Raw genomic sequence first — 12,795 nt, forward strand, 5'->3', positions numbered from 1 at the left:
AGTAATTCTTTGTGTATACAGGTATAAAATATTTGCTCATTAAGCCATCGTTTCTTTTTGCCTGAAGAAAATGGACGGAAAGTTTAGTTGGAAGTCGCAGGTGTTTACGGTTTCGCATGGCATGGCTAAAAATATAATTTACTGTCCATTTTCTGTTAATTTAATTTCCTTGGTGATCATCCTCATCCTCTCCTCCATAGTCCTTGGTGATCACACCAGCTTTTTTTTTTTTATGTTACTTAAACCAATTTAAACAGCATTTTAAAAAAAACTTAACAATTAAGAGAGAGATGAGACTCCTGTATTTTTTTTTAAAGTAAAGTCGACTGAATCCCCTGATGCAGTTTAAGTGTAAAAATCACATGGAGGATTACTTTTGTGTTGTTTTCAACATGGGTGACCCCTGGCCACAGATATGAGGTAATGAGTAAAGGCAGGGAGGAAAAAAAGTGGAATTTTATTTCATAACTCCTCTCTAGTGATGATTTAAAGAACATTTAGATACCTTTAGTATACAATCTTTTGTTTAAAGATATAACTCCAAAGTAAACAGAAAACTGCATTCTGTTTTTCACTTAAGGACCCGTCCTCCTGTAACTGCTCATTTTAATTAGGATGTAAACTTTCAGTAACTCTATTTTTTTTTTTTTTTACAATATTATGTACTGGTTCTAAGCAGGTTCAGGGTAAGAGAAACAAGTGCTAAAAGTGAGAACACTGTGTATCGAGCCAGAGAATGGTGATGAACAGGAACAGATGTAGTCTCGACATATTAAAGCAGTTTGTGAACAAAACAAAACCCGCCGCAATTAAAGGTGCTTATTAGTGCGTTAGCTGCCAGCGAGGAAGAAGCTGTCGAAGCAGCATACCGGAGCAATGTGGCAGCAGGCCGAGCAGCAGAAACCACAAACACGTGTTCTTTCACAAATTTCCAGGGAACACCTACTCAGTTGAACCTTAGCTTCAGTGATTCATGTGTTTCATTAACTGCACACAGATCAACAAAGTCTTATCAGGTTGTTTGAGTTGCTTTTTTTAAAAGTTGTTACATTAAAGTTGCGCTACTTGTTAACATTCATCATTTGAAGACAGTTCCCAATTGGATCCCAGTAAATGGACTCTGATTGGCTCCGTTCACGAAAGAACAAATGAAACCCCTCCACTCAGGACAATTTGGAGCTGGACTGAAAAGGCTCCACTCAACACATTTACCCTATTCGATGAGATGAGCTGCTGCTTTAGGGCAATCAGACAACCAATGTTTCGGTATCATATGGGCTCGATCAAATTCAAAAGGGTACAAATGAATACTAAAACGAGACTAAGAGTCTACAGCCAAAAAAGTACAGATGAGGCTGATGAGAATGTCCTTAGTTTTGCAATTAATCGGTCATAAAAAAAAAGTACTGGACAAATTTAAATTTTGACCTGATGGTGGCGCTGGGTGAGAAGTCAGTCCACTCTGGGGACCATGAATATCTGTACAAACTTTCATGGTGATCCACCCGACAGTTGTTGAGATATTTCAGTCAGCACCAAAGCAGTGGACCCACCAGCTGATACCTGGAGCCAACACAGTAAGCCTCAGTAAGCATCACATGATAAAGCCAAAACAAGCACCAACAAAGAATACACTCTCAGTTGTTGATCACTTTTCATAACATCTTTATTGAATTTGTGTCTCAGTTTTAAACGTATTTACAGATACTTTAATTTTATTTTTTTAGTTCAGTAAAAATACAAATACAGAACACTCAATTTTCAAAAGCGACGTCGCTCCCAGCGACTCGATGGCCGCCCTGGTTTCTCCTCGGGCTTCCTCCTTATCAGATGTAGGTGGTGAAGATGTCAGCATGATGTCAGAGACCGGTGGAAAGAGGCTGAGAGCCAAAACTGTAGTGCATCAATGGACCGTTAATGATGGCTGCCACCAGAGGTCTGATGAAAGAGGATGGCGGAGATTATACTGGATGGGTGACGGGAGAGGAAAGCGGAGGAAATAAAACGTGTGCTCATGGAGGACTGGGCAGAGAAATGTCGTGGACGTACACTGATCGACGCTGCTGACGTGTGCTGCGAGAAGTTCCCCTTCACTTTACTCAAGAAACTTCGGATGACGTTCAATTAACAGCTGAGACAATTTCCTTCTTCCTGTAACTGCTACATACAATGTTTTTGTCAGATCACGTCTTAAATATTTCCGATCGCAGTTGAAAATAATGTTTAAATATGAACTTTTACCATGTATTCATGGCAATATTTTGTGCTTGTTCGGTAAAGAGCAACATCACCATAAACTCTGGCTTAACAATATCACATCAATTTAATCCCGATTATCTGTGTCCATCTCTGCTGTCAGTTGTGGATCATGTCCCGAAACTGAAAACCGTCCAGGTGGGTGTTGCAAAACCAGCCGTAGCTATCGGTTAGCAAGTACTGTATCGCACAGTATGGCCTTTATTGACAGACAAACAGCTGGCCTATCTGACCAGATGTCAGAGCATTTCATTTTTGTCACAAAAGGGAATTTCTGCGTTTTTATCTGTTAGATTTGAGAGATCCGGTAAGGGCAGGAGGGAATTTAAAAAAAAAAAAAAAATCTTATTGGGTGACCACACTGACACAGTTTTAAAGATGATTCGATTTATGCAGCAGTTATCTTTTGTCATTGTAGCCTGGTGTCAAGTCTGCTGTCAAATTTATTTTCACTCCATCGCAGCTCTGAATGTATCTGCACGTCAGAGGACACGCAAGGTTTGTGTAAACAAAAAAAAAAATGAAAGGACTTTATATCATAATGACGCAATACAAAACACAAAGCAAAGACAGTGAAAGAGCACAGTGTTGGCCAAGGCGTCACATTTGTAAATAAGGCTTGAAAAGAAAGTCATACACACACACACGAAAAAAAACATCATCTTCCTGGCTTAGTGCATGTCCTACTCTTCAGCTTTAACGCCTGCTTAAAGGCTCATCTTTAGTAGTCGAACCCTGCTCAGCTTCCTCTCTTTAGCTAAACCAGTCAGTGGATGCGCAGAGTTTGGAAACATCAGGCATTCGTGTCAAACTAACTGGTGGCCAAATGGCTTGTTAATGAGCCCACAGACACTAATAGAAAATACAACATTTTAACGCATCCGTCTCTCTCTCACAAACACAGTCACTGCACAGGTTTATTGAGACCATCATTAGGCCTACTGTCTGTATTTTTATAAAACGAGTGATTTTCTTTTTCTTGATAATGGTGTAAAATCATGGTTGAATCCCCACCAACATGGGCAGTGGCTTAGACCGATTTTGAAACATAAAACTAAAAATAAAACCGTGGAAGCATGTGGCTGATGGAGGGGGCTTAGTTCTGGACACTGGTGTTACAGCAACGACGAGTGATCTAACTGATTTCATAACGAAAATTTGACTCCAAAAAAGCAAAACTGCTGTAACAGCGGATCTGGAGAACCTTCCCTGTTTCTGTACGATGGTTGGTTTTATTGACATAGTATTTGCGTTCACTCAACATCACGTCCTCCCCTCTGCTGCCAACCCCCCCTCCTGGTTAATATTTCTTCCGGTTAAGTTACAAACTTAACCCGACTCGTCATATCAATGTGGCCTTTGACACTGGACGATCTAAGTCATATTTTTTGGGATCACATCACTGTTTCGTCCGTACAGCATCTAAAGAGGGTTGTTATGTGTCTAACGCTGCCGTCGTATATTAGATCTTCATTACTCTTTACTTTAGGCGTGTGCCCAGTGAACTACAGTGGGAACAAATCTGATTGTCGTGCACTGACCAATCGCTTGCAGTATATGCCCATAAGAATCCATACGATGTTTGGTGAATGTGCTTATGTTTTTTGTTGGATTTGCTTAATTTAAAGTGCGAGGTGGGGTCTGGAATTGTCTTTGTATATAAATTAGTGAGGTTGAGATGCTTTTCTGCTGTCTGAATTTGGGATTTGAGATAATAAGAAGAATGAAAGTTCACATAATCTTGTCACTGAGTCCTAGAATCGAGTGTTGCTACACTAAGTCACATTAAAAATGATAAGTTTAGTCCATTCAGACCAGGTCCTGCATTCAGTCAGCATGAGCAATTTACTGCTCATGCTGTCTTTGATGTAACAGAGGGAGAGAGTTGTGTCAGGAGCAATAACTGGAGACAGAATCATGGCGTTGACTGAGCAGACAGCACGGTGTGTGGTGGTGCTGACTTCTCTCGACAAGGCCAAGCTCTTGATATATCACGCCATACAGAGCGACTTGACTTGATTAGAGTGGGGAGGGATTATAGGGACACGGGGAAGGGTGCGCATTTGAAGCTGTACACAGACTAGCTATAAATTTCCTTGATTTCCTGACTTGTTCTCAGACCTCGGCTGCTTCAAAGATTCGATGTTTGTTTGATGATATGATGTGGACATTTAGCATTTGGACAATATGATGAGCAAGGTCAAATCACTCTGTACTTTAGCCGGCTAGGATTATTCACTAAACAACACAAAGGGAGCAGGCTCACAGCTACATACTGTAGGTGAATGCATTTCTGAAGTTGAAAGCAATATTTCCACAATTTTATCCAAAATAGTTTTTGCACTTTCCACATCGATTTTAATTTAATCCAAAACTTGGACGTGAAGTAAGGTTCCTCACATGACTTTTCAGAGTCGTGTGGGAACCCTGAGACTAAGGGCCTTTAAGTTTATTCAGACTTTTATACGGTGGACAGGTGAGGTAGAGTTTAAAATGGAGGAAAGAAGAGATGGCAGAAAATAAGCGAGGGATTCTGGAAAAAGTGGTAGAGAGAAATGATAGAGATTTCTAACACCTGAATGAGTTCAGGAAGCCTGCAGTTAGGTGGCAGATTCAAACTGGGTGATACAAGGTTGAACAGAGGAAATGTGGCGTAGGAGCTCAGCAGGGAGACATAAGAAGGTCTTCATTTATTCAGCTCTTTCAGTGCTACAACTCTACTTTCCTCTTCTTCGTAGTCCTCCCATACAAAGTGCACAAACCAAGATTTACAGCAGGGGTTATTTTAACCACCACGTACACACACACACACACACACACACGCACACACACACACACACACACAGACACACACACACACACACACACACGTACACACACACACACACACACACACACACACACACACACACACACACACACACACATATGTAAGCACGGTTGGGTTCCAGCCTCATCTCACAATGAATGATCTGAAAATAATGGAGTGATTTATGAAAAGGCAGGAAATAAGCAGATGGGAGATAAGAGAAGGGTTGGTAAGCTGGGGAGAAACTATGCAACAGTTTGATCAGAAAAAAATGTGAAAGAGAGGGATTAAAAAAAAAGAAAAAAAGAAAGCAGCATCCAATCGAGTAGCAGCAGAATGGTTTGGGGAAAAGTTGCGGCTCTGTGATGTCTCTAACTGGAAGAGAAACTGGAAAGATGTTGAGGTGGGGAGCAGTGAAGATGGGGAGGCCTTCTGCCGTCCCCCTGTGGTTTCTGTTCCACGTATCATGGTCCACATTCCTGAAAAAGGAGGATTTGAGGAGCTGGGGACTGTTGCCATTGGCTACGAACAGTTCCAGGTCAAAGTTCATCAGATGAAGATTAAACAGGGAGTGGACTGGGGAAGGGTTTGATCTGTGAGAAACGGAGGGCTTTGATTCAACCCCGTGTCCCCATTTAGGATTTGTCCAAACAAAAAAAAAAAAACACACCTTATCATCAGACCCTGTAAAGTCCTCAATTCTGTCTGCTTGGAAAAATGACACCTCCGTCAGAACAGTGTCAAACTGACTGCGTGATCCTTCACAAAATCCCATATGCACTCTCAGTGCCTCATCTTGAGTTTTCATGGGAGGAAAGTTTGGTCAAATAAATCACTAAAAATTATAACAAAAAAAACCTAAATCAAGCCTCCAGTTCTGGAGCTCGGTCCTTCGGAGAAAAAGAGTTCTTTCAAGCCAAACGTGAGGCTGAGCAGCACACCCACCGTCCTTCTGATTGGAGCAGAGAAGACAGAGAGATCGACAGAGAGAGTCAAAGAGTAAAAGACAGAAGGAAAGAGGGAGAGTCAACAACCAAGTCCTCTCCCCTCTGCAGTGGTCTGTGCAGGGGGGCTCTCTCTCCGTCTCCTCCGGTTGATGTCTGCAGTCCAAAAGCAGTTGAGAGTCTGTAGAGATGAATGTAAGTTTGTCCAGTGTTGGTGGGTGGGTTTTTAGGCAGGCAGGCAGGCAGGCAGGCAGGCAGACATGTGGCGCCCCCTGGTGCTGTGGTGTAGGCAGAAGGCCTGTCTGTCTACCGCTGAGCCGGCTCGCTGCCAGGCAGGGTGATGTTGCCCAGGTGGAGGACAGGAAGCGGGTGAGCCTCCGTGTTGAAGACCCAGCTCTCCAACGGCATCAGGTCGTCGCTGGAGAACAACACGTAGAGATACCTGAGAGGGGGTTGGTGGGGAACGGAGGGAGGAGAAGGGAGTGAGGATGGGAGGGACCAGGTGAGGAAGAAGAAAGAAGTGAGGGACATCACTGCCACAGAAAAACCGCAAATAGTTCCTGCAGGTTTGTGAAGGTGGAACACATGGTGTCGGCTTAAAGGTACAGGAAACTCAAAATCCCGAATTTGTAGCTAATTAGGTATCAACACTGAACCGTCGAAAGTAAGATTTGCCATCAACTCTTTCTTCACAGATATTTTACTATCTTTATGCCCCGCTTCAGACGCAGGCTTGTAAGCATGTTTCACTCTGTTAGGTCGCGAGGAAAAACAAAAAAATCATTACTCTAATCAGTGTTGACTTCTAAAAAAAAAAAAAAACCTGCTCACTTATCGGTAACAAATCGGGTGTGTAACTTTTATTCTAATTAAAAATAAAAGCAAACACACACGTGCTGCTTCACTCACTAAGTGTCACGTTCCAACCGTAATCTTCCACTGATAACGGCCCGACTATCCACGCAGCAGAGAAACAGAAGTTCGGAAGCCACGTCTTTGCGCGGGTCAGTGTGACAGGCGGCCAATCGGCGGCCTGTTTCACGCAGCGCTATGGTGTGACAAAGACTGAGAGCGGACGGACCAAATGCTGCATGAACACCGAGCCGTTCAAATGTCATCGTCTCAGAGTTACCGGCCAGCGTGGCATCTGACCTTTAACGACTCGTACACCAAAGACAAGTTTTACTGACACTGGACGCTGTGTGGGTGTTAATTTCAGACACGTCATGGTCAAAAATGAAAGGTCTGGTAAGTAGCTCCCTGCTAACACGAGGGCTGGCAGAGCAGCGGAGAAAGCCCAGCGTGCACTGTTTCATGGTTATCTCTGACCTGTCAGACCGTTCGACTGACAGTAACAACTGTGAACACCTCTATGAAATCAGGTCGGTTTACTACTCCAGTGCTCCTGCGAGGGGGGTGACATTCACAGAGCTGCCAGCAGGGGGAATCAGAGCGCCACATGAGGCTTCGTTTTCCCCCCGGCTGGGTCACAGCCTGCATTCAGTGCCTCTTCTCCCATTCAGCCATCGGTGTGATGATGATGATGATGATGATGATGATGATGATGATGATGATGATGTACCACCGAGACATGAGAGCTGGCCTTTGCATCAGTCAGCCTTTAACATACTCTTTGGCCGCGTACAAAGCGCGAAGCCTGCCGGCTGTGCTCAGAGCGAAGGGCTCCGGAGGGAGGACATAACAACAGATGCTAGTGTTAACCCGCTATTACCCTTTGAAGAGGGCTGCTGATTCACTCAGCACTTGAGCAGACAGAAAGTACAGTAAGTGATCTGTGGTCAAGTGACTGGCTCTATATGTGACCACACACTCACACACACACACACACAAAAAAGGGAAGAAAGCACCGACTTCTGGGAAAGATAAACCGGCCGGAATAAAAAACGTTAAATGATTCTGAAGGTTTTTTTTAATTCTGAGGATTTGAAGCATTTAAATTTAAAAAAATTAAAAGGCTGTCAAAGGACTATGAAGTACCTATTTACAGCTGTCTGAATATAGCAAAGCGTTCATTATGTCCTTAAGCAGCGCTGCTGTAGTTACAGTATCCAGGACGATAAATTACTACACAGTAGCGTCTGTTTTCTTTAAAGTTCGACTGAAAATTATTCTAAATTCACAACGTACTTCCATTAAGTCACATGAAATAAGAATAATTAGCTACACTTGTTTTGGGTAACGTGTGTTGAACCCAAGTAGAGTTTGAGTTTGTTTAAGACTTTCATTTAAAATGGGAGAAAACACGTGTCCCTGAAATTGATTTTATTATTCAGGTTTTTATTCATTATTTGTTAAAGTTAAAAAAACAAAACAAAAACAAAAACATAAAAAACATGTTCACCTTTTTCAAGTATGTATTAAAGCAACACTCACATGGCCGTATGTACAGTGAAATAGATTTTTGGTCACTGTAACTGTTTCTCCTGCTCAAAATGGCCACAAAGAGATCCCCCTCCTAAAAGGAGCAAAATCATATTTCTGCACAAAAAAGCATTCTTAAGTTCAGGCAAAGCTAATTTGAGGCTTAAGGAGTCTGAGGTAGACAAACGTAGTGGCCATCTTCAGTCTTTTTAGTTTGAAATTCAGTGTTTCTTGACTGCAGCTCAGCAAGGAAACCCTGTCCAGGTAAACACAAACGGGAAGCTTTATCCCGACAAGACTAGAAAATGGAGGATCCCCATCTTGATTTGTCTAACTCAGACAGTTAAAGCCTCACATGAGCTCCAGCTGAACTTAAAATATGCATTTTGTCACATGACGAGATCTGTGGATTTTGTCCCAATCCACTCCCACTGGAATTGCATTAGAAATGGATCTCCGTTCGATGCCGGTATGGACAGGAGTAACAGTTACAGTGACCAAAAACTGTTGCAGTCTAGACAAAGGCACGTGGAGTGTTGTCATGACTTGAAAAAGCGTGGATGTCTCCTTTGGAAGAATGCCTCGTGAAGGTCTGTGACTGACACGCCGAAGCCTCTGTGTTTGCACAAGATTTTTCTGCTTAATCACTTTCTTTAAAAAAAATAAAATAAAATAAAATAAAATATGAGCAAGAACTTTTCGCAATCACTTTTCGCTCTCAAGTCCTTTCAATCGGCCGGGCCCGAGTGATTAATTATTCAACAAATTTACTGATGATTCATAGATCAAGCAGATTAAGCGACCCATTAGTGTTGGCTTACTTGAGCGTCTCTGCCAGGAAGAAGCTCTGCTGCACGTCGTCGTAGGTCGGGTTGGAGGAGTAGACGTCCTTCACCCCCGAGAAACCTCCGCTCACCCTGCAGTACTTATCAATGGCCTGGAGGAGACGAGGAGAGAGGGGAGGAGGGAAGAGAAGGAGGAGGGATGTCAGGAGATACGGAGACAGCAAAAAATGAAGGGAAGGACGAAAAGAGGAAGCGTGGAAGCGGTGGGGTAGAATTGAAACAGAAATAAAAAAGGAGGAATGAAAAAGTTGAGAGAATGGTAGAGAGATTACATGGAGGAAGAGAAAAGTGAGGAGAGGCAAAAGGAAAAGGGCAAAGAGAAAGGGGGGGGGCACAGTTTTAATAAGCTTACAAAAGCATGCAATAATTAATTTCTTTGCTTGTGACAGATTAGACTGAGTCCTGGGGAGACACATACAGGAAAGAACAGCTGTAAAAAAAACAACGGGAGGAAAAGAAGATTACCACAAAAGCCTCACCCTGCCTCCCCTGCATTTACATTCTATTCTCTGAAATTTTCTTTTCTCGAAGCAGCTTCATAATGCGGGAACACTGGAGCGTGAGGACAAAGTCAAAGTTTTTCTTTAAGCGGAGCAGAGCCTCTGCTGACGTCTCTCACGGGTCATTTTTACAAATCTCCTTATCAGGTTGTCTTTGCACCTTTGTCTGCTGATTTCCACTGAGTGGGAAAAATGGTTGTTGACTGGCAATGTGCGACGTTTCTGTCTAAACACGTCTTTTGCCGTCAGCTTTTAGCCGTATTCGTTTCTTTTTAGAAACACAGCTGTCTGTGATTAAGACAGCAGCTTTTGAACATGTAATCTGCGTACGCATGGCTTTTAAACTACATTCACACAGAGGCTTAACCTGATTTCTTTGTACATCTGATATGCTCTGGATTTTCTTTAAGTCATAACAGAAAGAGACGAGTCAGGTCTTTTCAGGACAAATTTAAAACACATTCGTAGGTGGTTTGGACTGTGATGTAAAGTCTCTCTATCCATTCACTTTGACTTTCGAGGGTTTATCTCTGATCCGCTAAACATGACAGATGTGATGTCAGTGTCTCAACAAAAAGCAAAAACAGCAAACATGGAGGACAGCCGGGCAGGTAACGGGCAGGGCCCGGACCATTTGAACAATTTCATGTGTGCACAGGTCTGTGCACCGCTGCTCATCATCCGGTGGGTTCTCAGGTGCTGATTTGAATTCTAAAATCAAAATGGGACGGCACACTGCATCTACGATACGCTCGTTTATTTCGCCAAAAGAGTAGCAAATCAGCGTATAATGGCAAGCCCCCCCCCAGAAGGCACCCCTTGGCGATGCCCTGCTGCAAATGTCAGGTGCTGCTTTGGCTCCGAGGAGCAAAACTGTATCCTCTAATTGAAAACAAGCCACATTTGGGAGGAGGCGCTTTCCACGCCCGCACACAAACAGACACCCCACACAAACGAGTCGGCAGTACCTCATTAGAAATGCAGCGACTGTCCGGCTGGTGACACGGAGAGTACGCTATTACCTGTGTGCTCTATCGATTTGTAATGAGAACTTGTTACAGTGAAACCGGGGCCTCCATAAAAATTCTGGCTGCATCACACTCCTGCTCATAGCTTATCGACTTTCACTATTAACGCATGTAATTGAAAGCATTATCTCTGTCCTTGTCTTTCAGTCTCTCTGACACGTACACACACAAAGACACACACACACACACACACGCGGACGTCTTCTCCCTCCATCACGTTCCAAGTGACCATTTCGCTGTCAGCAGATTTCCATTGCAAGGAGTTTCGACCATAAATCCTGTTATTCATGGGCTGCTGCGCCCGGCGTGTGTTCGCCCTTCTGGAGCCACGCTGCAGTGTCCCACTACAGCCCGTGCGAGACACGCATCACACACACTCGCACACCAGTATCAAGCGGAGTGCTTTAAAGACGCATTTAAACACTATTCACATTTACACTCCAACACAGGAACAGTCTGGGATCTAAAAATCCACCCACTACGATGTACACTGTTTGTAAGGGTATACCAAGTTTGTAAGGGTACGGGTGAGTGTACCCATAAATGTAGAACACACACCCATACCGCACACACTCACACACACAAACACACACACACACACACACACACACACACACAACGAGCATCTGTGCTAAATGAATTATCTGATAAAAAGTCTACCTGCGGGAGGAAGAGGAGGAGCAGGGTTTCTGCAGCGGCTGGGTGAGGAAACATTTCACATCACAGCAGCTTGGCTTCACCTTCACACACTCTGACACACAAGGGTGAAGTTGCACACACAAACAGAAAAAAAACCAAAAAAAACGCACAAGTGACATAGGCATGGTCTACGTGCACACACACAGACACACACACACACACACACAGGTAAAAGCCAGCCAGTTTTAATGGCTGCTGTGAAAAGAGAAAGCAGGTTTGGAGTACCAAATGGATGCAGCTGGGGTACAGGGGAAGTGTGTGTGTGTGTGTGTGTGTGTGTGTGTGTGTGTGTGTGTGTGTGTCTGAGTGTGTGTTTGTGTCTGAGTGTGTGTTTGTGTCTGAGTGTGTGTGAGAAAGGAGCTGCATGTGTGGGGGATAAAGGGACCAACAGAGGAGGAGAGTAGGACACTGACACTGCTTGGTGGGAAAATGGAAAGAGCCTCAGGCGCTAGGTGAGAAAGTTAGGTGTGTGAAAAAAAAGGTTACAGAAAGGAAGAGAAAACTTTTAGAGATAGAAAAACATGCGAAAGGCAGAAGAAAAAGCAGGAAGTGTAAAAATAATTGGAGTATCCAAGATGGATGAAATTCATACTGAATACTAAATCTTGGCAGGTAAGTAGTAGAAAATGCTAAATTGTTGAGCCTGATGTTGCTCGGCGCTATTCTCCGCCAAAGCGAACCAAATGGAAATGGAAATGAAGGAGCTCCCCACGGCTGGAACAACTCCAGACAGATCTAAGACAACAAACAGTAATATATCAAATATGTTGACCACCATCTTTCTTTTATTTATGAAGTAAAGTTGGTGGTGTGACCGACATCTGATGGCACGCATACGCTATCGTTTCCCGTTAATATCAAACAAAAATTCTTGTAAACTAATTGCAATTATTGGTTCTGAATTGGACACAGTTACAGTTTATAAGAACCTGGGACTTTCAGTGGCTTCAGGGTTAATAATTCCTGTAAGAGGATGTTTCAACCTGCGGCGATGCTGCTACTACTACACACACTCTGGTTTTGTACATGTCAGTGCAGGTGTGTAGTGTTGGGGGTTTTTGTGCACACGTTGCAAGGTGCAGAACAAATATTTATTTTCTATATTTTACCTTTTAACAAAAACTTAATTACAAAATTCCTCATCGTTCGTGAAAAAAGAAAAAAAAATTTTTTTTTGTGGCATCCTAAATCTCCAGAAGGTAAAGGTGGTTTTTCTGTTCTACATATTTTGCTTTCTCTTCTTACCAAAAATAATGTACCGTAATATAGAACAAAACTAAATCAAAACAATACCCAACCATCGTCAGACAGCGAGTAAAATACCATTTTTCT

The 12,795-nt window shown here is 43.1% G+C and overlaps 1 protein-coding gene across 9 annotated transcripts in view; it reads right to left on the bottom strand.

Moving 5' to 3' along the window:
* man1a2 (mannosidase, alpha, class 1A, member 2) overlaps positions 1–12,795 on the bottom strand; it is a 137,195-nt gene that overhangs the window by 11,784 nt on the left and 112,616 nt on the right. For 6 of the 9 annotated variants that reach the window (XM_040148284.1, XM_040148281.1, XM_040148279.1 and 3 more), the window contains 2 exons: positions 9,213–9,328; positions 5,367–6,451 (listed from right to left, as the gene is read on the bottom strand). In XM_040148284.1, coding sequence (XP_040004218.1) covers positions 6,316–6,451; positions 9,213–9,328 — 252 coding nt within the window. In that variant the 3' untranslated portion in view covers positions 5,367–6,315. Of the gene's footprint in view, positions 1–1,657; positions 1,939–5,366; positions 6,452–9,212; positions 9,329–12,795 lie in introns of those variants that run through there. The other 3 variants (XM_040148288.1, XM_040148287.1, XM_040148286.1) reach the window with 2 other exon arrangements.

The sequence above is a fragment of the Xiphias gladius genome, chromosome 16 (genome assembly GCF_016859285.1).
Source record: "Xiphias gladius isolate SHS-SW01 ecotype Sanya breed wild chromosome 16, ASM1685928v1, whole genome shotgun sequence".
Lineage (NCBI taxonomy): Eukaryota > Metazoa > Chordata > Actinopteri > Istiophoriformes > Xiphiidae > Xiphias > Xiphias gladius.